Source organism: Myxine glutinosa, chromosome 1 (assembly GCF_964187855.1).
Source record: "Myxine glutinosa chromosome 1, kmMyxGlut1.1, whole genome shotgun sequence".
Lineage (NCBI taxonomy): Eukaryota > Metazoa > Chordata > Myxini > Myxiniformes > Myxinidae > Myxine > Myxine glutinosa.
This window is the reverse complement of record NC_136261.1, coordinates 266,528,787-266,555,017: the sequence shown is the minus strand read 5'-3', so window position 1 is coordinate 266,555,017 and position 26,231 is coordinate 266,528,787. Positions and strand designations below refer to the sequence as shown.

At 47.4% G+C, this 26,231-nt stretch overlaps 1 protein-coding gene across 1 annotated transcript in view; it reads right to left on the bottom strand.

The window, feature by feature from the left end:
* Positions 1-26,231, bottom strand: part of LOC137437090 (histone acetyltransferase KAT2B-like) — an 81,016-nt gene that overhangs the window by 4,874 nt on the left and 49,911 nt on the right. Inside the window, exons 8-10 of the mRNA XM_068131455.2 lie at positions 11,721-11,757; positions 10,531-10,594; positions 7,389-7,473 (exon numbers count right to left, since the gene is read on the bottom strand). Coding sequence (XP_067987556.2) covers positions 7,389-7,473; positions 10,531-10,594; positions 11,721-11,757 — 186 coding nt within the window. The remainder of the gene's footprint in view (positions 1-7,388; positions 7,474-10,530; positions 10,595-11,720; positions 11,758-26,231) is intronic.

The window sequence follows — 26,231 nt, the reverse complement described above, 5'->3', positions numbered from 1 at the left end:
CAGATTGCCCTCGCGCACAAAATGCGCGAAGCGCGTTACCCCGGGATGACACATAGTGCCGTGCAAAGTGCGCAGCCCCTCCAAAGTTACAACCCCCGCGCAAGTGGCCGGCCTCGATAAGGCGTCAGCGACCAGGTTATCCTTCCCCGGGCGGTATTTGATGGTGTAGCAGAAGTCGGCGAGTTCGATACGCCAACGGGTGATTTTCTCATTCTTAATGCGCTGAGCATGTAAGGTGTCGTACATAAACGCAACACTGTTGGTCCGTGACGATTTGGAAACTCCGCCCAAGCAGATACGGCCGCCATCGCCGAATTGATTCGACGATCGCGTACGCTTCCTTTTCGACAGACGAATGCCTCCGCTCGGCGGAGGTGAGAGTCCGCGAGAAGAAAGCCACAGGGCGGCCTCCTTGGGAGAGAGTCGCCGCTATCGCATGATCCGAGGCATCACTCTCCAAAACGAAAGAGGCACTCTCGTCAATCGTCGCGACAGCGGCGCCAGCGATGTCGACTTTAAGGCCCTCGAAGGCCGCCAGGGCGGCCGGGCCCATGGGGAAAGTGTCGCAGGCCACGAGGGGGCGGAGCTTCGCGGAGAAATTTTGCACCCACTTTGAGTAGTGGGCGAACAGCCCTAAAGCGCGTTTCAGCGAAGCCCGATCGCTAGGCGGAGCCATATCGAGCAAAGGGCGCAGACGCTCCTTATCCGGAGAGACGGAGCCATGGGTCACGGTGTACCCCAAAAGGTCTACCGTGCGTAGAGAGTATCGACACTTAGCCGCATTCATGGTTAGGCGATATTTCCGCGCGACCTCGAGGAAGCGTTTCAGATTAGCGTCGTGATGCTCCTGGTCATACCCACAAACCGTAAGATTGTCCAGATAGACAAAGACATCGGTCAAATTCTCCTTCGCAACGAGGTCATCCATAGCCCTCTGAAAACAAGCGACTCCGTTAGTTACCCCAAAGGGAAGTCTCGTGAACTGGTACAACCGCTGACCCGATTCAAAGGCTGTAAAGACGCGATCAGCCCTAGAGATGGGGACTTGATGATACGCACTACGCAGATCGAGAGTGCTATAAACGGAATACAGAGCCACCTGGCGTACCAGGGCGTCCATCCCCGGTAAGGGGTAGGCATCCAGCTGTGTAAAACGATTAATCGTCTGCGAATAGTCGATTACCATGCGCCGGCGGTGGGCCTCACTCCGCACCACTAAGACTTGGGCCCGCCACGGTGACCTACTGTGTTCTATAATACCGTCCTTTAAGAGCAGGGCCGTTTCTTCCGCAATGAATTGCGCGTCCGCGCGAGAGTAGCGCCGCGATTTGACGGCTACAGGGGTACAATCAGTGGTCAGGTTGGGGAACAGTGAGAGAGGCTCCATGTCCATTTGAGCGAGGGCGCACACAGCGAGCGTGTCCGGCCCACCGAAGTCTATTTCCAAACGTCCATGCCGCTTAAGGAAATCAAGTCCTAACAGAACGTCAGCGCATAAAGCAGGTAATACCATGAGATACACGTCCGGGAACGTGCGTCCCTTTATCACAAGTTTCAATCGACACGCCCCTTTTGTGCTCAACTGAAGTCCCTGAGAGGCCATGAAGATCCGGCGGGTTGTCCCAAGAACCGGCCACCCATGTTGATGCATGAGTCGCTGATCGATAAAACTATCCGTGGACCCCGTGTCTATCAAAGCTTGCGCAAAAACGCCCGCGACCGTGAGCGGAATGATGGCCTGCGCAAGGCCGGCAGACCCGGCAGGTATTGTACCGGCCGGGCGAGAAGATCGCGCCTCGCGGGTGGATCCCACGCCGGCTGCAATCCTTCGGGCAGCGTCGGCAGGTTGGGCCTCAGCAGGAGCATTGAAGTCAGTTGGCTCATCAGCAGTTTCATTTGCCAGAGTGGGTGTGTGTAGGTCGTAAGAGCAGCCGCCAGATGGCGCTCGAGTCACGTGAGAAAGATCTCTGCCGTCTGCTGATTCATATGCCAAAGTGGGTGCATGTAATTCGTAAGAGCCGCCGCCAGATGGCGCTCGCGTCACGTGAGAAAGATCTCTGCCATCTGCAGATTCATATGCCAAAGTGGGTGCATGTAATTCGTAAAAGCCGCCGTCAGATGGGGCTCGAGTCACGTGCTGCGTTTGCCGCACATCGAGAGGAGTTTCCAAAGCAGGAGCATGTCGCTTGTTTGAAGTAGGCGTTCGAACGCCAGTCAAGGTCGGTCGCGCTGTGGCCGGTCGCGTTCGCGCCATTTGTTTCGGCGGCCCGGTGTATCTCACCAAGGTCGGGCGTGTAGCCAGAGGCCCGCGAGAAGGAGAGCGGCTCTTCAAAGCCGAGTGAGGCGCCCCGTCCGGCGCTCGATCCGTTGGCTCCGCGATGAGCCCATTCAAGGTCGCGCGGGGACGCATGCCCCGAGCGGCCTTCCTGCAGACCTTTGCAAAATGGCCCTTGGTGGAGCACAGGTGGCATGTAGCCTCCCGGGCCGGGCATTCAGAGCGAGGGTGCTGCCGATTCCCGCAAAAATAACATTTTGCATACCGGTCAGGCCGTGGCCGGGCAGCGGCGGCAGCAGTGAGGCCGGAAGCGGAGTCCGCTTCAGGAGCTCCCAGAGACTCGGCCGTAGTGGTCGGGTCCTCCTCCGTATCCTCGGCGGTAGCCCTCTCCGGTCGCGCGAGTTGCGAGGTCCCCGCCACGACTCGTGGGTGATCATATGCGGTGGATTGTTCTCGGGCATCTGTGTATACGCGTGCCAGCCGTAGTGCCTCTGTAAATGTCAGATCCGCGACCTCCAGGAGCCGGAGCCGCAAAACTCCAGAATTCATTCCGGAGATGAATGAATCTTGGAGCAAGTCGTCCTGCACTTGCTCGTGGGTCCGGACGTCCTGCACGCAGTCTGCCAACAGGTAGCGCAACTCCTGCACGAAGCGATCAATCGATTCAGATGGTTGCTGTCGCCGCTGAGAGAGTTGATGCCGGCCGTGCACAGCACACCGTGTCTTTACGTAGAGGCGCTTCAGCTCGGCTAGAGCCGTAGCGTACGTCCCAAATCGAGAAATGTTCCGGAAAACGGTGTGATAGACCTTCGACTAACACGGACAGCTTTATCGCTGCGGTGGGCTCTGTTTCGTGAGCAGCAAAGTAATTCTCCAGCGTTTTGAGCCAGTGAGTGAACTCCGATGCTGATCTGAATTTCACTACAATCCGACCCACAGAATATCATTTGATTTCCGAGCAGAACAAATTGAACTATGAAAAAAATCTACACATCCTCCGACAAATTGTCGGTGTGGTGCTGCCCTGCGGTCCGCAGAACATAGCACTCAGGGGACATCGAGACGACAATTCGCTGAAATGTGATGACATCTCAAACAAAGGAAATTTTCTCGCCATTTTGAGTCACATTGCTGAAAACGATGAGATCTTACGGGAGCATCTGCTGAGTGGCAACAAGAATGCTTGCTGTACCTCGAAGACCATCCAGAACGAAGTGATAGAGATCATTGGTAGCCACATTGGAGACGGACTGACCAAGTGTTTGAAGGAGGGAAGATTTTTCACCATCATAGGCGATGAGGTAACGGAGCTTCATTCCAACCATGAAATTCTCAGTATTTCACTCCGGTTCCTCGACACCCTGGCCTCACAACCTTCAGTTAAAGAAGTATTCTTTGATTTCGTAGAGCTAGAGAGAACTACTGAGGAAGCTATAGGAAAAGCCATCATAGATTGTTTATTCAGAAGAGGTGTGGACATCAGTAAGGCAAGAGGGCAAAGCTATGACGGTGCATCATCAATGGCGTCATCCAGAATCGGAACTCAAGCGCAGATTAAAGTTGTCCAGCCTTTGGCGCTCGACACTCACTGCAACAGTCATGTGCTAAATTTGTCTATCGCAGCAGCGTGTAGACCATCCATGGTTCGCAATATGATTGATACCATTAATGAGCTTTATAGATTTTTCAAGAACTCACCCAAGAGACAACGGTACCTTGAAAAGACCTTACCTGAGCAAGAAGAGGAAGCCTCAGCAAAAAAACTGAAAGGTCTGGGAAGGACGAGGTGGGTGGAGACACATACTTGTTACGAGACAGTCGAAGAGTTATATCCATTTGTCTGTATTTGTTTGGACAGGATTGTAAATCCCGACGGTGATGAGAATTCCTGGGGGTGGGACCATGATAGCCGCGTGTCTGCACAGGGAATTCTGAGTTCACTGACGTCTTTTCAGTTTGTTGTTGTATTCATTACAGTGAAGAACAGCCTACATACTTTAAAGGGTCTTGCCCACAAGCTGGAACCCAACGGCATGGATGTGCTGGAGGCATACTCTATGATTGACGACAAGAAGGACGCGCTCACTCAACTTTGGTCAAATGCTGAAACTGAATTCTCTCTGTGGTTCTATCACGCTAAGGCCATGATAGAATCTGTAGGAGGTGACGTCACAATACCGAGAGTTGTAAAACGACAAATCCATCGTCGAAACACTGCCGCCAATACTCCCTTGCTGTTCTACCTCAGAAACATGTCCATTCCATTTCTCGACCACCTCAGCCAGGAAATGGACACCCGATTCTGTGCTGAAAATCGGGAAGGTAGTGATCTGTTTCTGCTGATGCCATCTGCAATAATCGCCGATACCTGCGACATTCCAGCCCGACATCAGAAGCTGTTGCGTTGGAAAAACGACATGGAACATCCAGCAGGACTGATAAATGAGCTTGGAGACTGGCAGATGTTTTGGAGAAGGAAGCCCAACAACACGCTTCCAAACACATTCATGGATTGTTTCTGCGCAGATGGAGACGAATGTCCATCCATCAAAGTCCTACTCCATATTGGATGCACCCTCCCTGTATAGTCAGGGCCCTTCGGGATATTTTGGTTCAAATTCTTCCAAAAGCATCAAATTTGGCGCAGATGTTGCCCATGCCATACTCTTTCGATTTTTGACGGGCGCCAAGGGCGGTATGATCCGGGGACCATACGGGTCCATCCCGCCATGTCACCTGACCTATGACGTCATAATTAGGATATGCATCCAATCACATGGCGTACTATAAGTGGTCAAAGTTCAAAATGAATCGATCGAAAAATGAAGGCAGGGATCCATTTTTAAGGTTTTCATAAAATCCAATATGGCCGCCAGGTCACATGACCTATGACGTCATATTTATGACATGTATACAATCATGTATACATGAACCCGGATCATGATCGCACAAAAATTAAACAAGGATATGGCATACAGTGCATAAAACATCAAAATCCGTACCTTTGTAATTAGACTGATGAACTGCATATGCCTGAAAATTAGGAAATAGACATGTAAATATTTCCTCTAATTGTCAAAAATAAGGTCAGAGTTCGATTACCCAACCCAGAAACATAAAATGGTGAACCTCGCGTAAATCTTGACAAAAAACTCAAAAACCGACATGTTTGACTCAAAAATGACCTTTAAGATGACCTTGAGGGTTGACCTTGACATCGAATCATCAAAATAACATCATAATTGGATTCCTCGACCTCGAAAACCCCTGAAAGGTGGTATCATACATGATTACAACCCTTTTGGTTATTTAACTGATTTTCCACTAATCCGGGTGGCGGCCATTTAGTATTTCGCCAATATGGGATCCCGGGGGGGGGGGGGGGGCGCCCGTCTTGGCGCCCGTCAAAAATCGAAAGAGTATGGCATGGGCAACATCTGGGCCGAATTTGGTGCTTTTGGAAGAATTTGAACCAAACAGCCCCAAAATATCCCTAAGGGCCCTGACTAGTAGGCTCATGTGAGGCCGAACGCTCATTTTCTTGCCTGCGTCGTCTGAAGACCTACCTAATAAATTCCATGGGAGAAAGTCGGATGGCATCTCTGGCCCTCATGAACATGCACCATGACTTCACCATATCCCCACATGATGTGTGTGACATTTTCATTCAGAAACACAAGCTCCGTCTATTCCAAAATAGCATAATTTACGATTAATAAAATAATTCACATTCCGCTGTCCAATCTGATCTCTTTTGTGGGGAGAACCCCCTGCCTTGAGCTTCACAACCGAGGCGCATGGCTGTGCCGGGCTTTGACCAGCACACAGTCTGTCATCGCCATCATTTCACACTGTGGGAATGCACAGGTCTTTTATAACTACGAGTGACGAGTGAGCCCGTTGGTCCAAATGGTCCAAATTTTCATCGGCTTTCATGGCCTTGCAGCATACCTGCCTGCTATAGTGCTTGAGTTGGAATAAATGCGTTGTAAAATATTATCATTGTTTTTGTTATTTATTTAGTAATGAGAATGGCATGCCATGGAAGGACCTATTAAGCTGCTCTATACACCTTAACATGGCGTGCGTTTAGAAACATGGGAATTCTTCTGGATTCTTTGTAGTTAATTAGCCTAATTAACTCAGGAGATCATAACAATCATTTCGCGAGAACTACAGAAATCAGAAATTCCATATCAGAAAGCTCCAGTAGAACAACACAAAAAACATGCCTGCCCCCTGCCCCCCCCCCCCCCCCCACACACACACACACACACACACACACACACACACACACACACACACACACACACACACACAATTTATAGCAGAAGGAACAGCTGGGCAAGTCGTTTCACCAGTTCCTCTATCTGACCATTAGTCATCGCGAATCTGTTGAACTGTTGGACCAGGGAAGAAGGCAAGGAACTGCAGAAACTTCCAAGAACGCACGAAATGCTGTTTCTGATGATCAACTTTAAAAAATCTCCTGGAGGAGGACCACCACACCCCCTGTGCCCCCCCCCCAGCGCTATAGTTTCATGCCCCCCCCCCCACCCCCGTCTTGAAATTCCTGGATCCGCCCCTGACAAGGGGGTTGGTTTTACCATCGCATGACATGTCGCTCATAATTATTCGGGTAGAAAGTATCAAAGGTTATCTTTAATGATCATCGACACAAAATGGACCAAATTGGGGGATGTGGTGGTTGCCAGTGGCATGATAAAGCACAGTTTGATCTGGTTCTGGGAGATGGAAGGATACACGTGCCAACTTTCACAATGAAAAAGATCATCGAATCTGTATCTGGCATGGCCAGGCATTGTTGTGTGTGATGCAATCACTGTTATACTTATAACATGATCATCCCTTGATTTATGGTATTGGGTCAACCCAACAATGCATTTGAGGTGTCAAATAACCAGGAGCATTGCCTTAAGATGTGCAGGATGCATTGGTGCCATATTATAGTGAGCCAATGACTTCCCACATATCACAAACATGACACAGATGATGTTTTCTTTGAAAAGAAATTCAACGAAAAATCCTCCAAATGCCATCATCGTCACCAAGTTCTCGATATCTTTCACAAAAGAGCCGTACAACGCATTACCCATGGGGAAGCGAATCACGTCGTAGTAATCAGGAGCCTCAGACTTCTTCACTGGTTCCATAAACGGCCAGGCACTGCAATGACTCTATAGAAAGGAAAATCAAAAGCAAGTACAGGAGAGTCTCGTCAAGTCAAATTGATATATTTCATGGACCATCAGCTTAATCAATAGTTCAATTTCTGCTCTTAATGGCAGCATGTGCATTGCCTTTACTGGTGACATCATGCTACTTTGTCATGTGGTATAATGCAGAAGTGTGTGACTTGACATGGTCATGATGGACAATGGTTTGGGAATAGGAAATCACAACTTTAGAATAGTCAACAACTGTCGCTGTCAATTATTACAACAAAAATCTTGATGACTTAACAGGACTCCAGGATTTATCAAATTGACAGCTACTCTATAACTGCTTCCACCATTGAACAACATATATGCATATTTGCAGCAGAGACTCCAAGAATAACAAAAAAGAACTAATATGGCAATCGATAGAGTGCATACCTCAGCCAGGCTGAACAATTTACGTTTTATATCCCAACGATAGGCTGGATCTGGATCTGGATCTTCAGCAAAATCAAATCAATTCTTCCTTGTCAAACACCCCCAACCTGTCCACCAATTTCGTCTGAATCTGTCCATAACTTTTTGAGATATCGTGATATAAATATATATTGTTACGTTTGTGGGGGTTAGGCAATGATTACCTTAGCCCAGGGAGAAATGTATAGTATACCATGCTCCATATGTCGCGATGAAGAATAAGAAACCCCATGTATCATAAGTAGGAAATTCATTCAGACGGATGTTGTGAAAGCCCATATAAGTGTCCCCATAAGAGGGGTGGGGTTATGTTAATTAGTTAGGGATTAATGGTAAATTCCCTGTGTGTAATCGCCTCTGTTATTTTTTCTCTGTTCCTTATGACAATGCAGCACACACACGAAGCCAGGCAATAGCACATTAAACGACACTAAATAAAAGCTAACTGGAAACAGGACTTTGAGCACCAACGATGATACCACCGACGGGTGGTCAAAAGAGCAGGCAGGTCCATGAGGCCACACCCCAGAGAGCAGTGATTGGTGAGATTTGTCAAGCAATGAAGAGAGGGACTGGCTGATAGGAGCAGGCACGGGCGTCGTCGAATGACGTCAGAGCCATGAGTACAAAAGAACGCTCTCTCCGACATTTTATCTCTTGGCTCTCTCTGCTTCGGGACTTTGATAGCGAACGGTCGAGGTTTACTATTGCTTGCGTTGAAACATTGGTGCTGTGTAGTCGCGGTTGTGCTCTCGCATGAGGGCCATCTTGACCATGTGACCATTTTATAGCGCTCTTGCGCCGGGGATATTGGAGGTCTCGACGATCGTGAGGACAAGCGTGGCTGGAGCGACCGAGCGGGCGCGGCCTGCTCGCTTCGAGCACGGAGCCAGGAGTGAGCGGATTGCGCACAGAGGCCCGGTTCCTGCTCGTGGGCTGCGCGGCAGGTTGTTTTGCCGCGTGTGGACGGAGGGCCTGTGATGATTCCGGACGATCAAGGGGACCAGAGCTAAGTCACAATTACACGCTCTATTTTCACCGTTATTTTTCCCTTTGTTTGTATACTCAGCCCATCTGGGGACGTCCCATTTAGGAATCTTATTTTGCCGTGTGTTATTTTGCTCGCCGGCATTTCTTCAATAAAGCCGGTATTTTTTGTACATATTAAATCCGTGTATGTTGAATTAATCATCGCAGGTTCGAAGATGGCCGGTGGGACCCGTGAAGATAAGTTCATCATTCTCCTTTCCCTCCCGTGTAAAGAACACCGTCATTTTTTACTAAACGCCTCGGAGTGTTAAGGTCGTTCGGCTATCCGTTTCCTTGGAGGATTTTAATCCCAAGGAACACGACAAAAAAAAAAAAAAAAAAAAAAAAAAAAAAATATATATATATATATATATATATATATATATATATATATATATATATATATGTATATATATATGTATATATATATGTATATATATATGTATATATATATGTATATATATATGTATATATATATGTATATGTATATATATATATATATATATATATATATATATATATATATGTATATATATATATGTATGTATATATATATATGTATGTATATATATATATATGTATGTATATATATATATATATATATATATATATATATATATATATATAACAGATTGTTTTTGGCTGTATCTCTCAATGGTGAAGAATCGCTTGAAAAAAATTATAGCATCCAGATACAAATCCGGATCTTCCCAAAAATCGAATTGATTACTCCTTGTTAGACACCCAACCTGTCGAAGTTTTGGCTGAATCCATCCAAAACTTTTTTAGATATCCTGGTCAAACAGACAGACAAACAGGGGTGAAAACATAACCTATGTCCACCTTCAGTGATGGAGGTACTATATTCCATGTTAAAATCTGGTCATGCATTCCTAATATTAAAAAATCACGTGAGTATGAGGAAATGGCAAGAGCCGAATACCATGCACGCAACACGAATGGTACAGCCAGATTAATTATGCTTAGGTGAGGCCTGCCCATGTTACACGTCCTTAAGGGAATCCCGAATAACCTATTGAAAACCTACATTCATAAAAGCAATACGATTTGTCAAATCAGCTTGGTGTTGGCTTAACGGTTAGGGTGCTAGCTTGGGATCCTGGGTTGAAATCCCGGTCTATCGTTGAATTAACGCCAAGGGGGTTGACTCAGCCTGCCATCCTTCCGAAGTCGGGAAATTGAGTACCAGCTCACTGGTAATTGGGGCACTGCAGCAGCGGCACAAACGCAGTTCCAGAAAAACAATGCAAACGAGCAGCCACAGGCGGAATACAAAAAAACAACAATTGGTCAAATGAACAACGAAGCACATTATAGCTCATACACACAAACCATGAGTCTATCCACATGTACTGATTAGACAAAAGGCAGGTGAATACCAATGAAGGATACACAAATGGGGGATGGGAATGTGACATTCTGCACAATTCAGCTTATCACATATTTCTTATTGAGTAATCATCTCATCAAGACTCCAGTGGATTTCACGAATGATTGCCCAAAATACTGTAACCATGCTCCGGTAATCATGCGCCTTTCCATCGGTACCTTTACTTGCTGCAGGATACTTTTGAGAGTGCTCGTAAATTGCTCCGCATCTTTGAGATCTTTCCTGTTGAATAAAACAAAACTGTTTTACAACTTTAAGCAGACTTTTAAAGCCAAATTTGTAGCTGGCAATGCCATGTTTGAAACCACCCATGAGAATCCATTCCAAATGTTAGCAACTACTCAGTTCTCAGCAGAACATTTCTATCCGAAAGTTGTCATATTAAAAATAAAAACGGTTGTTTTCCCATCTTCATCAATATAATGTACCATTCTCTACGCAGATCTTTGGTGCTGCTGAAGCAGTTATGAGTTTACAATCCGGGTCGGGTGGCCACTCCGGCTTGGGAAGTCAGGGCAAGAATTTGGAATTTGTTGAGGGTGCCGGCAACAGATCGCCTACTCTTAACGAAGGACACCGTGGGATCTTTAACGTCCACAAATTAATGCCGCCGGCAGAAGGCAAGCCCAGTTTAACGTCCATCCGAGGGATGGCACACACAATGATGAATCACTCTGCCTGTGAAACACCAGGATGATAGTTTATAGCTGGGTCGGGATTCAAACCCAGGCTAGACAGCTTAGAGGTGAGAGTGCGTACCTCTAGGCCATCTTGCCAGCCCTGGTTCCCCACGTGTGTACAAAATAAAACATACATGATGAATACTTTATTCTACATGCAGCTAATTGTCAAATACAATAAACTGCACATAAAATAAAATAAACAATCTAAATTTGGCCTGGTAGAATTTGCAACTTCCAAATGAAACTCAGTATATTTTGCAAGCAGTATCAAACCCAAGCTAGAAGCAGTCCTCTCTCGTAAATCCGGCACGAAATGTTTACGGTACACAATTGTTCAACAACCAAATGCACTTTGGCCTCAACTGCACCTCCAGAACATGAACATTGTCGGTACGAAGCAGGCTACCAGGTTTTGGGAGAATCAGTACACAGCATTACATTCAAAGAAATCCAAGGAATGATACATTTTCCAGCATTTCTCACGAAGTTCACAGTAAAACATGTTTGCTCCATGCTAAGGCTGACAATAACAATTCACCGAATGCTCAAAACAAAGTAGTGCCGTTGTGTTTTGGGGGAAACATAGGAAACAGCCAAAGCAAGGTATTCATCAGGATTGCCAGAAGCAAATTCTGTTCATCATCAAAGCAAGTGGAACATCTTACCCTTTATCTTTTGTGCTGGGTTTCCAACCCGTCTCACCTGAAAAGGAATCAAACAACAGCAAGGCCAGCTCCAACAATATTATCGAATACATTTTAAATGGCAGTGAAACAAAAACTTTTGTACAGCACATTTGAAGAAATAAACTCTCCAACCAGTGATGTATTTTTCATCCCAAATCATTTGCAAACCCTTAAAGAGCCTTACAGTGAGACACATTGTCTAGGACAACTACAACAACAAAAAAGCTGATATAATCATGGCTAGCGGCCGATAATGGCTCGGCAATCTTCCTCAAAATAAAAGGGAGTTGATTCACACAGTTATTCATCCAGTTTCTGGCTCGATTACATGGAAATAGACGATAGTTCAACAGGAATGCTATAATGCAGACGTAATTGTTGTTGTTCAAATAAGGCAAACACACACACACACACACACACACACACACACACACACACACACACACACACACACACACACACACACACACACACACACACACACACACACACACACAGTGGTGCAGAAATCCTGGGCACATTTTGAAGAACGATACCTACAACAAACAACTAAGTTTATTATTGTTCTTTGGTGCAAAACAAAACATGATTACTCGTTAAACAGTCTAATCTGTCGAATATACATGAAACAGATCAGTTCAAATGTTGAAATTGAACTCTGACACCCAGTTCTGCATGTTTCAGTCGTTATGGCAGCAGTCTCATTATGGATGAATTGTTTCAAGTCTCTAAGAGTCATCGGATTCCTCGCATACACTTTGTGTTTGAGGAAACCCCAAAAGAAGAAATCACAGGGTGTTGTTAAATCACAAGACCACGGCGGCCATTCAACTGGACCACGACGGCCAATCCATTTGTGTCAAGTTCAAATCAAGGGCCTGGCGTACACTGGCAGCATAATGAGCAGGCGCACCATCATGCATGAACCATATTTGTCCATCATTGAGTAGAAATACATGCTGCTCCAACATTAGAAGGAAATTTGCAGCATTCACATTTTCTTCAAAAAATATTGGTCCAACAATGCCTCCAGAAGAAATGCCTGCCCAGACGGACACACTACATTGATACTGGACGCTGTTCTCAACAGTAAATCGTGGGTTGTCTACTGCCAATATCACGCTGTTATGACGATTCACAGAAACAGATAAAGTAAACTTTATCATTGTCCATATCCACGCATGGCTGGTGGACTTCCTCTCTGGTCGTAGTCAACGTGTGGCCCTGAATGGGTTTCTCTCATCTCCTCTTCCTGTTCAGGCTGGAGTTCCCCAAGGTAGTGTTCTGGGCCCTGTGCTTTTTCTGGTCTTCATCAATGATCTCTCTGACTCTCTTGAAAATCCTCTCTATCTCTTTGCTGATGACTCTACTCTCTGTCGCTCCATTCCTCATCCCTCAGATCGGCAGTCTGCAGCCTCCTCACTCTCTGCAGACCTGGACAAAATCACAGACTGTGCAAACAAATGGAACATGTCTTTCAATCCTGATAAATCTCACACTCTTACGATGTCTCTCCGAAAAGACTGACTGGACAACCCTCCCATCCACTTTCTGAATAATCCTCTCCAAGAAGTTCTGTCACTCAAGCTTTTGGGTCCCACTATTTGCCATGATCTTTCCTGGGAAAACCACATTTCAAATCTGGCCTCCAAAGCCAGTCGCCGACTGGTCATCCTCCGTCGTGCGAAGTCCTTCCTTGGCACACCTGAGCTCCTCACCACAAACAAGGCTTTCATCTGCAGCTCTATGGAATACTGCTCTCCCCTCTGGTCTGGTGCTCCTGCCTCAAACCTAACTCGTCTTCATGCTGTTGAAACCAAAGCGTTCAGAATCATTGGAATCTCCCGCGATGAAGCTAACTCCAAGGGCCTTTCACTCACTCACCGCAGGCAGGATGGTGGTCTTTCCGTCTTCAACCGACTCCTCTCTGGCCTTGCCCCCCCCCCCAGCTCTCTCTCTGGGCTCTGTCCCCCAAATATTCCTACAGGTCGCACAAGATCTGCCTGCAACCCTCTTATGGTTAAACTGCCAAAATCAAGACTTTCTGCTCACCTTCACTCCTTCATTCCTCTTTTCTCCCACCTCTGGAACAAACTCCCTCACTCTCTTCAATCCCACTCCACCCTCCAGGTCTTTAAAACAGCTGTTCACCACCATCTCTTATCTTCCCCCATCCAAAACCTTGATCTTTTCTACCCCCACTAATTTCACCCCAAATCCACTTTTTTGAAATACCAACTTCTGTCCTGGAAGTCCTTGGTGTCCTTGTGTTTTATACTTCTCCCAACCCCCCCCCCCCCTTCCCACGCCTCCTCCCCCCAAGCCCTCTCCCTCCCACACTTCTCCCTGCTCTCAAATGTTGTGGTTATGTGCTTCCCCTTCTCTCCCCATCTTGTCTTCCACTCCCTCTTTTTGTATATTTTGTTTGTCTGGTTGATTTGTTTGTGAAATAAATGTTAGCTCTTTCACGAGCCTCGATTCAGTATACAAAAAAAAAACAAAAAAAAACCCAAGCAGTGTCTCACATGCCTCAACGTGCCTGTCAAAATCATCCTCAGATAGTTGGTGAATTAATCTGGGTATGTATGGTTTCGCATTAAAGTATTTTAGTATTCTTCAAATCGATGATCGGCTTATGTTGGTGACATTTGATAAACAACAAGCGTTAGGCCTAGGTCCCCCGTCGGTGAAGTGATGTGAGTTGACAAAGTGGAAGACGCAGAAAACATGCTAGGATATGATATTTCGCTCACAAGGTTCAGACATACATGGCGGCGGCCATCTTGGATTTTGACGTGGCGACCTAATTTTAAACAGCGTTCTTCCTCATGCCGAGATACACCCACACACCAAATTAGAAGTTGGTACTTTGCTTATTTTTCAAGATATTCATCTCACAAGGTTCAGACATACATGGCGGCGGCCATATTGGATTTTGAAGTGGCAACCCAATTTTAAACAGCGTTCTTCCTTGTGCATAGATACACCCACACACCAGATTAGAAGTTGGTACTTCGCTTATTTTTCGAGATATTTCGCTCACAAGGTTCAGACATATATATGGTGGCGGCCATCTTGGATTTTGGCGTGGCGACCCAATTTTCAATAGCGTTCTTCCTTATGCCGAGATACACCCACACACCAAATTAGAAGTTGGTACTTCGCTTATTTTTCAAGATATTCATCTCACAAGGTTCAGATATACATGGCGGTGGCCATCTTGGATTTTGACGTGGTGACCCAATTTTCAATAGCGTTCTTCCTTTTGCCTAGATACACCCACACACCAGATTAGAAGTTGGTACTTCGCTTATTTTTCAAGATATTCATCTCACATGGTTCAGACATACATGGCATCAGACATACATGGTGGCGGCCATCTTGGATTTTAACGTGGGTTGCACCTACACACCAAATTCGAATGCGTTCCTTCGCTTACACCCGCACGCACGCATACACACACACACACACACACGCACGCACACACGGACGCACACACGGACGGAGGGGAAAACCATAGTTCCCCTTTCGCTCCGCGGTGCGACAGGGGACAATAAAAGGGGGGCTAGGGTCGTGTAAGCCGACGGTGGGGGGGGGGGGTACGGACAGCTGGGGACGAGCCTGCTCTGCTCCCTCTTCCGCGCCCCTCGCATCGCATTACCTTGTGTTTCCGTGTGCCATTGCGTCCTTTCCGCTTTGCTTGGTGTGCCTTGTCTCTCCCCCCCACCCCAGGACCATTTTGGAGGTGGAACTGTGCAGCACCATCGACCTGTGCAGCATCCCTTCTGCACCTTGCTACATCTGTGCAGCCGAAATGCGCAGCACTTTGCTGCCATATCCTTTAGCTGTAACTTTCCTGCAGCTGTGCAGCACTTTGCTGCCACAAACCCTTTGCTGCACCTTACACACTATGGACCACAAGCTTTGTGGCCTTGCACCTCTGCTGTGCAGCACCTTGCTGCAAAATCATCTTGCATCTTCGGACCACTTGTTGAGTGGCATTAATGCCAAGCAGTTGGACCACATGGGAGTGGCCCTGCCTGGCAAAGGAAAGAAAAAAAAATGAAATAAAAGCATTTTTTGTGCATTTTTATTATGGTGTGCTGGGGATGAGAGGATGTGTAAGTTTAGGTAGCCCTGAAGATTAAAAATGGCCTGTATGCTGGTCTGGGGGCTAGCCAGTTTGATATATGCACACAGAAGAAGCAAGAAGCAAGAAGCAAGCAGCAAGTGTTATGATTTTGAGTGTGTTTTGTTTTTGCTGTGCTTTCTCTCCCCTCCAATCTTCTCTTCCAAAAAGGAGAGGTCCTGGGTCATATAATTGTAAATAAGGTTAAGTTTTTGTGCTTGTAAATATAAAAATGCTGCCCACCGGCTATGTGTTTAGTTTGAAATTTTTTGGAAATACTCGGTTAGTTGTGGGCATGAATCTGATATGTAGCTACTCAACGCAATAGGAGGGACATATCTAGTGTTTTAAAACTGTCGCATACACGGGTCAGAGTAAATGTTAGGGGGAACCACACCTATATGTCACATGTAAAAGTAAAAGTTAATTTTGCATGTCATTCTCTAACCGGTCGTTTTATTTGTTGGTTTCGACTTGGGGACGAGTATGACGAGGGAGGGGTGTAGTGTTGCGGTTTTGTGTTTTTACAATAGAGGTTAATTTCCCCTCATAGTTTATAGTTAGGGAATTTTAGCAAATTGTATTGACCATCTGTGAAAAAAATTGCTTACCAAAAAATTTCTACACTAACGTATTCATCTAGGTGTCTACTAACACCTATCAATTAGTGCAAACCCAAATCCTTGTGGAAAATTCTGGGGAGCCAATCAAAGTTCGGGTGCTCAGAGGGCCTGCGCAAAAAAATCGGAAAATTAACTTTTGCCAATATTGACTTGTGGGATGTCTAACTAGGGGTTTTTTGGGGTGCTGAATTGATTCCAACCATTATTTTTGAGAAAAAAACACCATGATCATATAAAATGTATTTTATTGACATTTTTAACAGAACTGTGCTCAATGGAAATGTTGCTTCGTCAGCTTTTACAACCTTATTCATCAAACTCCCCAGTATCTTCCTCACTCCTCTTGTCATCCAGCTGGTTTATGTTCAGGCAAGAGTTACCATGACAGATGCCGCAAGCAGAAATACACTTGACTCCTTGCTTTTTACAGCAGCACCTGAGTGAGCTGCAGTCCCCCGCACATTTGCAGCTGGCAAACGTCAGGAGGTAGTCTGGTGCAATGGGGTCTGTAGAAGGGACTGGTGCATATCCTTGCTCAGTGAGTTGCCATCCATAGTCCCGGGCATCCAACGATGGACTTTGCAGCATCAGTCAGTCTCTAGTCTGGAGGTAAGCTCGGAGAGAGTGCTGTGCTGCAGCTCCTGTTGTCGGGGGAGTTTCTCAGGTTTTATGCTCCCAGTAGCAGCTCGCTTGCTGAAGATGTCGAATCTCAAGTCTTCCAAGTCTTTGGAGGATTTCCCATGGAACATGAGCTTGAAAAGATGGAACATGAGCATGAGCACTGAAGACACCTCTCAGCACGAACTTGGCAATTCCTGTAGATGCAAGAAGGTGAAACCGAATGGCCTTGGCATAAGCCCCGCCTGAGAGGATGTGTTCTGCTGTGGTGCTGCCTGGATAAACTAGCTGTATGACCTCTTGCAACCCAGAGTCAGCCATGACCATCCCGATGGACCCTAAGAAGCTTTTCAGGAGGTGAAACCCACCTAGTCTTGTGATGATGGGCAATTCAGACTGGAGGACTATCTGCGTTGCTTTCAACCATATAGGCAGGTCGAATGTTATGAGGGCAGGAGACGGACAGCGCCGTAGGCATTCCATTAGCGTGGTGTAGATAGTGCTGTACTCGTTAGGGTCACCCTCGATGATTGGAAGAAACTCAATGAGGGACTTCTCCTTGCATTCAGGTCTGTATAATGACTTCATGAAACCATTCCAGTTGGCATGTTCGAATGTGGGGTTGAGATTCTTAATAGCCCATCCTGCCATCCAAGTGATGTCCCCTGGCTGCAAGGCTGGAGGGTCTACATGAAGATCTGCAACAGGAACAAACTTAACGTCTGCCAATCCTACTTTCTTTTTTGGAACAAAGGATAGAATCTTCACCTCTGCTGCTTTGAGGGTTGCTGCCTTCTCCTCAACAGTTATCTGCCTTCTTGGAATAGTTGCAAGAAGTTCTTCTTGTCTCTTTGCAGGGGCCGGAGATGTCACTAAGATGACGCCCATAGCATGGAATGCTGTGTTCCTGTTTAGTGACACAATGTTCAGATCTATATTATCACCAACACATTGCTGAACTGTGCTTTCTTCTGGAACCAAAAAAACCACCTTTAGAGGCCATTTTCCCCCGCAAGCGGGGGTTGGCCTTTTTCTGGGACCGTGGTTGTTGTTGTTTTTTGGTCCCCTTTTTGAAGCAATGTTTTACGGACGGATGCCCTTCCTGCCGCCAACCCTTTTTGTCGCCTTTTACGACAAGCAGGGAATTACCAGTGAGCTGGTACTCAATTAGCCGACCTCGGAAGGATGACAGGCTGTCAACCCCCCTGGCGTTAATTCAGCGATCAACCGAAGACGGCAAAACCCTCATCCATCTCATCACTATTCTCCTCTTGCTCTTCTGCCTGTTCTGTAGATAGGACAGCATCGACTTCTGCTTCCTCAATCTCTACGGCTGCTGCTTCATCTTTTTCTGTGACCATGATATCCTGATCAATGCTCCCAAGTCCGTTTTTCACGTTCAAGTAACAATACTTGCAGCGATGGAGCTCAGCATATGACTCAGAGTATCCTAAGTGATGACAACGGTCAATCAGCCACTTGGATCCAAACATGTGGTCAAGTTGTATCGTGAGTCCGAGTTGAGAGGGCATCACTCCTGATCGAGGGCGGTAGGCTTTCAGTAGGTTCTGGCCCCAGACTGCTACCTTTTCATCTGATTTCACGATTGGTTTCAGTAGCTTCTGTAGGCTGTTGGGAATCAGAGCAAGCTGGTTCTGTGTATTGGTCATGCTCTCCACTGAAGGGTACTGCTTCTGGTCAAGTGGGACTCTTGCCAAGTCTCCGCAGATCAGGTTGATGGCAGTTGAAATGGCCAGGGATTCATTTTTCCTCAAAAAGAATGGTTGGAATCAATTCAGCACCCCAAAAAACCCCTAGTTAGACATCCCACAAGTCAATATTGGCAAAAGTTAATTTTCCGATTTTTTCGCGCAGGCCCTCTGAGCACCCGAACTTTGATTGGCTCCCCAGAATTTTCCACAAGGATTTGGGTTTGCACTAATTGATAGGTGTTAGTAGACACCTAGATGAATACGTTAGTGAAGAAATTTTTTGGTAAGCAATTTTCTCACAGATGGTCAATACAATTTGCTAAAATTCCCTAACTATTAGTTATACTACAACACGTAGCCTCGTTTAAAGCTCAGTTATTTCATAGTAAATGTAAGCGTAGACCTTTCCTGTGTTTAGTTTTGCGTTGAGTCGGACAAGGACAGTTAGGTCCTTTACGATGTCTCGATGCTTTGGGTTTTGGCGCAAAATACCACGAGGCCGGCCTGAACAAGTCGATCAAGGCCGAAGGAAGGCGGGGCAGGAGGAGTGGGAGTGAACGGTAAGCGCGAAGCCGCCAATCAGGGCTCGAGGGGAGTGACTTACCACTGCGGCAAAAGGTGGGGTTTGGAACATTCGATGCGGGCTAGGGCGGGGGCAATATAACCCTGTGCCCAGAGCCCCCACCTCAGTTATGAGGCAAGCCCATGGCCATGGTTATGAGGCCTCAGTTATGAGATGAGTTCGGAGCGCTCAGATGTGAGTTGAGCTGGAGGCAGATCCCCGCCTCAGTTAAGTTATGAGGCGAGAGGAGACGTGCTGAATTGGGTTATGAGTGGAGTTCAGCTGGAGTCATATCCCCGAGGAGTGCAGACGAGTTGCGCTGTGTCCGTTACGAGTGAAAACGCGCAGTTGTATTAATCGCGCTGTGAAAGACAGCCGTGCCGGGCCAGAGACGCGCGTATTTTCCCGCCAGTCTGCCTTTGCCGAGATACGCGCCGCAAGGATTTTCCCGCCTGCCTGCCTGCCTTCGCTGGGATATGTGCGGTGACCGCCATAGGGCCACGCCAGGTGAGCTGTTCCTGGAGGACCAAAGCCGGTGCGTTCGGCACATGAACATTCTTCCTTCATCTCCCTGAGTGTGTGAGTGGGCCCATTGTCTGGTAAAGTTAAGACTGCTTAAGACTGCCCTGTGTCTCTTCTTCTTCTACCATTGTACATTGTGAAAATAATAATTAAATCTGTTCTTCCTTTGATTCGACCGCTTTTGTCTCTCCATCATTGACTTAGCATGGTACGAATTATATCGCTCTGATCGGGTTCCAATAGCAAGGTAACAGCACGGACCACATGGTACGCCATCCGCTTGGGTGTACTCAATTACGCGTGGTTCATGCGAGACTCGATCCCCGCTTCCGCGGCGGCGTGGGTACTTAGGTACGTGTGAAAATTGTCCCGAGACCCTTTTCCACGTCTGCCCGGAAGTGGCGACTCAGTCTCGCGGTTCGAAGACCCAAGGAGAACAAGGGGCTTAATCTCCCCTTGGTAAGGGAACGGGCTTCGCAAAACCGTAACAATATATTGTTACGGTTTTCCGCCGCCCCTTCTTACCCTTAAAAAGGGGGGATTAAGCCCCTTGTTCTTTCTGGGCCTGGCGTAACCGAGAGACTTGAAACGCCTCTTCCGGGCAAACGCAAGGTAGGGTTTCGGGACCAAGTCTCGCTCGTACCTAAATATCTGCGCCGCCACGGAAGCGGGGAACCAAGCCTCGCACGAGCCACGTGTAATTTGAGTACACCGAGCGGATTGCGTACCATGTGGTCCGTGCAGTCACCGTTGATATTGGACCCCGATTAGAGCGGTTTCATCCGCACCACGCTTAGTCAATGATGGAAAACACGAGAACAATCGAATGGAAGGAAGAACACAGGTTTAATTATTATTCCCAATATTATGCACAATGATCGGTAGAAGCAGAGACACAGAGCAGAACTTAAACAGTCTTATTCTTAATTTCCCAGACTCGGGCCCGTTCACACTCACACAGGGAAATGCAGGCAGGATGATGTTCAGGCCAAACGCGCCGGCTTGGTCGTCCAGGAACGGCCCCGTCCGGCTCTCCTCGGTCACAGCACGTCCCGCGATGATGGCAAGCAGGCGGTGGAAGGATCCTCGTAGCGCGTCTCCCGAACAAAAGCAGATGATGAGGCAGGAAGGCGGGAAGGAATGTACACAGTCTCTCAGCGCGGCTGGCGGTTCCACAGCGCGTTTTGCAACCAGCGCGCTATCACTCGCGTAACTCAATGCACTATAGTGGCTCGGCTTCAAGCTCAACCGAGCGTCACTTTCATACGAGCGCGTATCTTGGTTCATGCGCGTCTTTCTCCGATCTCGTATATTTCAAGCTCTACTGCTGCCCGCGCTCCTTCAATTCCTCACTCAATGCCAACTCACCGCCAACTGCTCGACGCTCGACTCCACTTACTGCTCAACTCTTCTTACTGCTCAACTCCACTTACTGCTAACTCACCGCCAACTGCTCGACTCGATGCTCAACTCCACTTACTGCTCCTGGTGGCTTTGTGCAACGGCTTATATCTGCCACGCCCTGAGCCTTCTCGAACGTTCCAACCACGCCCTGTGACGCAGTGCTGCAGCCACACTCTGTGAGCCATGATTGGTGGCTCGCGCTTACCGTCAACCTCTTCGCCGCCCTCATTCGGTCCCGACCCGACCCTCCAGGCCGGTCTCGTGTTAATTCGCGCCAAAAAGCCAAAGGCAGCATAAAGAGGCGTAAGAGGCATGAGGCAATGGAGGCGGGATAAGGCAATGGAAGTATAAGAAGGACCTACTCTCATTATTCTACTCAACGCAAAACTAACACAGGAAAAGGACTATTGTTACGAATTCCGGGTTTATGGGAATGGCTATTCAGGTCATTTCTTATTAATGTTTATTCTATTAAAGGTTGTTGTGGTTAAAGGGGTAGAAGCGCTCCTGGTAACCACGAGACCGGAAACGGGATCGTGAACCGGGAGAGAAAAGAGGAAGACGAGGTCGAGAGAGAAAAGCGGCCATCTTATTCCTCGCCCCGCTCTGACGCGAGCCGAGTCGATCTTTACCTGCTTTGGAACGCTGAGTTTGAAAAGCCCGTCTGGCGAGAGGAGTTGCCTGCGCGGGGTAATTACCTGTTACGTGTCAGGTTGCCGTTGGTTCCTGGGAGGAACCAAGCGCCCGGCACCGTTCGCCTCAACGTCTACAAGGACGCGTACGGGAGGCGCCTTGGGCCTCGTGCGCTTTGCGAGCCGTTCACAGCCCAGAAGCCGCGATCACGGGTTCCGACCTCGGTGGCTTGCCGAGAAGGGGTCCGCTGCAGCAGCTGTTCCCGGTACGGGACGTGCACGTTTGAAGCATGTCAGGAAGGTGTCCGTTCAACCGCCCGCGTGCGGAGATCGAACTACGGGGGCGCAGGGTCGGCGCGAATACCGCCATCCTAGTCGACCTTGTTCGGCCATTGACTGGAGATCGCGATTCGCCGGCGCGAATCGACCTTCACCTGGGTCGGGAGGGGCCCAGAGACATTGTGAGAGACATTGACCATTGAGGGTGCCGTGAGTGGGGTTCAAGGGGGAAATATAAAAGATGGCCATCTTAGAGATATTGTTGGAATATTCATACTGAGCGTTGAAGTATTGTGTTGTGGATGATTCTACCCAGGGGTGAATACATTGTTGATTGATCCGGATCTTGGGTGTGGTTTCATTAGTGATTGGGGATTGTTTCCTTCGTTGGTCCACTGGAGGGTTTAATTAGTATTGATTGCATTACGAAAGCGTATCAATCATATATCTTTCTGGCAGGGTTCCTCTCAAGGTCCGGGGGTCACCGAGACCAGGTAGTCACAGGGGGGACCACGTAACAGAATTGGGGGCTTGTCCAATTGAATTCCGGGATCTAAAATTGTATAAAATAATAAAATAATATTTTTATTAATTAAAATTTATTAATTAATGATTCATTGGTAAATTTTTGGGAAATTGTGGTAAAGTCTTGGGTGAAGGTTAACAGGTGTTAACGATAGTCACCATGGCGTTTGTGGCACAGAACTTTGCGGTAACCCCGAGTGAGGCACAGTTCCGAGCGTTACTAAAATCTGACCTCTTGAAATTGGCCAAACATTTTAACTTGGAGGTCCGAACTAATTTGAGGAAGGCAGAGTTGCAGACCGCGGTGATACAATCTATGGTGGGATTAGGAACATGGGACGAGTTAGCCTGGGAGTGGCTACCCGAAGAACCAGAAGACGTTGAGCTCCGGAAACTGGAGTTGCAATTACGGAGCCAGGAACGGATCAAAGAAGAAGAAAGGAAAGCAGAAAAGGAAAGAGCAGAAGAAGAAAGGAAAGCAGAAAAGGAAAGAGCAGCAGAAGAAAGGAAAGCAGAAAAGGAAAGAGCAGAAGAAGAAAGGAAAGTAGAAAAGGAAAGAGCAGAAGAAGAAAGGAAAGCAGAAAAGGAAAGAGCAGAAGAAGAAAGGAAAACAGAAAAGGAAAGATCAGAAGAGGAAAGGAGAGTGGAACGAGAACTCCAGGAAAGGTTAGAAAGGATGAAAACAGAGGAAAGGAAAGCAGAAGAGAGGAGAGAAGAGAAACAAGCAGAGGAAAGGAGAGTGGAACGAGAACTCCAGGAAAGGTTAGAAGGGAGAAAAGCAGAGGAGAGAAAAGCCGAAAGGGAATTAAAGGAACGTGACATGGCGCTTCAACAAGAAATTAAATTCAAGGAGCTGGAGTTAATGAGAGAACGGGGAGAGGTACCACCCTTGCTGACTGGGTCGACACCTAGCCAGAACACCTGGGATGTGGGCAGACATGTGAGGCTGGTTCCACCCTTCAGTGAAAAGGAAGTCGCTAAATTTTTTCCACACTTTGAGAAAGTGGCTCGACAGTTAAACTGGCCGGAGGAGGCCTGGACCATACTAGTGCAAAGTGTGCTGGTGGGTAAAGCTCAAGATATTTATTCGGCGCGACCAATGGACCAATGTGCAGATTATGAGGTATTGAAGAAGCACATTCTCAAAGCCTATGAGTTGGTTCCTGAAGCTTACCGGCAAAAATTCAGGAATGCCAGGAAGAGGGAGAGTGAGACCCATGTGGAGTTTGCCAGAGTGAAAGAAAACATGTTTGATCGGTGGTGTGAGTCAAAAGGAGTCGGGAAAGACTTCGAAGCATTGCGTGACTTGATCCTAGTGGAGGAATTTCAACAGTGTGTCCAAGAGGACATCAAAGTGTACCTGCAGGAAAAGAAAGTACCAAAGTTGTGGGACGCAGCCACCATGGCAGATGATTATGCCTTAACACACCGGATAGGGGTCCACAAACCTAACTCCTCGCCTAGACTTCAGCATGGGAGTTATGGAACACCCGGTGCGGAGAACGACAATACATGGCGGCGGCCTTGAGGTGATTATGGGGACAACTCTGATACCCCAACTGCTCGAAATCAGGGGGCCACGGGCCCAAGACAAACTTATTTTCCGGGGGGCCCGAGGCAGACCACGAGTTTTTCCTCCGGGCCTACTTGCGCTTTTTGCAAGAAGCCTGGACATGTGATGTCCCAATGTTATGCCCTGAAAAAGGAAAATCAGGAGCGGAGTTCGACTAGTACGACTCCAAATGCAATGGCCATTGTGAGAAATCGCCCTCAAAAGGGTTACCAACCATTTATTTCAGAGGGGTTTGTGTCACTGGATGGAGCCTCGACTCACCGGAGACCTGTGAGGGTATTGAGGGACACAGGAGCACATCAATCCTTAATGCTGGAAGACATCTTGCCATTGTCAGAGAGAACGGCAACTGGTGATAGTGTTCGTTTACAGGGGGTTGGTGGCTGTGTTCGGGCTCCACTTCATGTCATCCATTTGGAGTCCGATTTGGTGTCAGGACCGGTCACCGTCGGTTTACAAGCCACGCTTCCTGTGGAGGGAGTATCGGTTGTTATCGGGAATGATTTGGCCGGTGGTCAAGTTCATGGTAACCCGATGGTTGTTAAAAGCCCAGTAGGGAAAATAACACCACACCAGTTAGGGATGGCGACAAGTTTAGCAAGTTATTTGTCGGTGGACTGAACTTCAAAACACAGGAAGATGTTTTGGAGTCTGCCTTCAGCAACTATGGGCCGCTTTTGGAAGTGCTGCTGATAAAAGACAGGGAAACACGAAAGTCAAGAGGGTTTGGCTTTGTCACGTTTGAAAACTCAAAGGACGCCAGAGAGGCAGAAAAGGATCTGAATAGCAAGGAGTTGGAGGGTCGGACCATCACAGTAGGGAAGGCATTTCCTAGGGTTCGAGGGGGCTACAGCGGAGGACCACGGAGTCGTAGTGGGGGTGGTCGCAAGCGATATTACTATGGAGGCTTCCAGAGTTATGACAGCTCCCGAAGGAAGGATTATCAGAGCAGTGGCCGAGAAGGAGACCGCCAGTCAGGTGACTACTGTGACAAGTGGTCCCCCCGTAATTATTAGGAGTCCAGAAAAGTTGAAGCACGGAATATGGCGGAGCCGCCGAGCCCAGATTCCTACACAGACTAACCGTGAACGCTAGGTTCCTAAAGGCATCCAGGTAGTGAACTTTCCTGCACGGACTAACCGTGAACTCCACGTTCCTGAAGGCGTCCATGTCGTGAACTTTCCTCTCCGGACTAACCGTGAACTTCACATTCCTAAAGGCGTCCATGTAGTGAATACTCGGCTTGGCCTCCCGAAAAAAGTGCTATCGAGTTGCTTAACTGTGGATCTTTGATCAACCCCTTAACCTTCATTCACAAGAAACTGACAGTCAAAGTCAGAGGGTAATGAGATGGAGTTTGGCTTTGCAGGAGTTCAACGGGAAATTGAACATGTAAAGGGCAGGGACAATGTCGTTGCTGGTGCTTTGTCCAGAGTGAATTACCTTTGGAAATCTCTGGGGGTTTTGTGAAATTTTGTTGCTTTATTTTTGAGATGTGATAATTGTTGCCCGGGGGAACTGATGATTTGGGGTGTGAGTTATCTTGTTTGTTTATCAAAGTTGGCCTGCAAAGAAAGTTTTCGCGGTGTTCAAACTTTCTTTCTTGAAGGGGGGGAGTGTTACGAATTCCGGGTTTATGGGAATGGCTATTCAGGTCATTTCTTATTAATGTTTATTCTATTAAAGGTTGTTGTGGTTAAAGGGGTAGAAGCGCTCCTGGTAACCACGAGACCGGAAACGGGATCGTGAACCGGAAGAGAAAAGAGGAAGACGAGGTCGAGAGAGAAAAGTCGGGAGGGGCCCAGAGACATTGTGAGAGACATTGACCATTGAGGGTGCCGTGAGTGGGGTTTGAAGGGGGAAATATATAAGATGGCCATCTTAGAGATATTGTTGGAATATTCATACTGA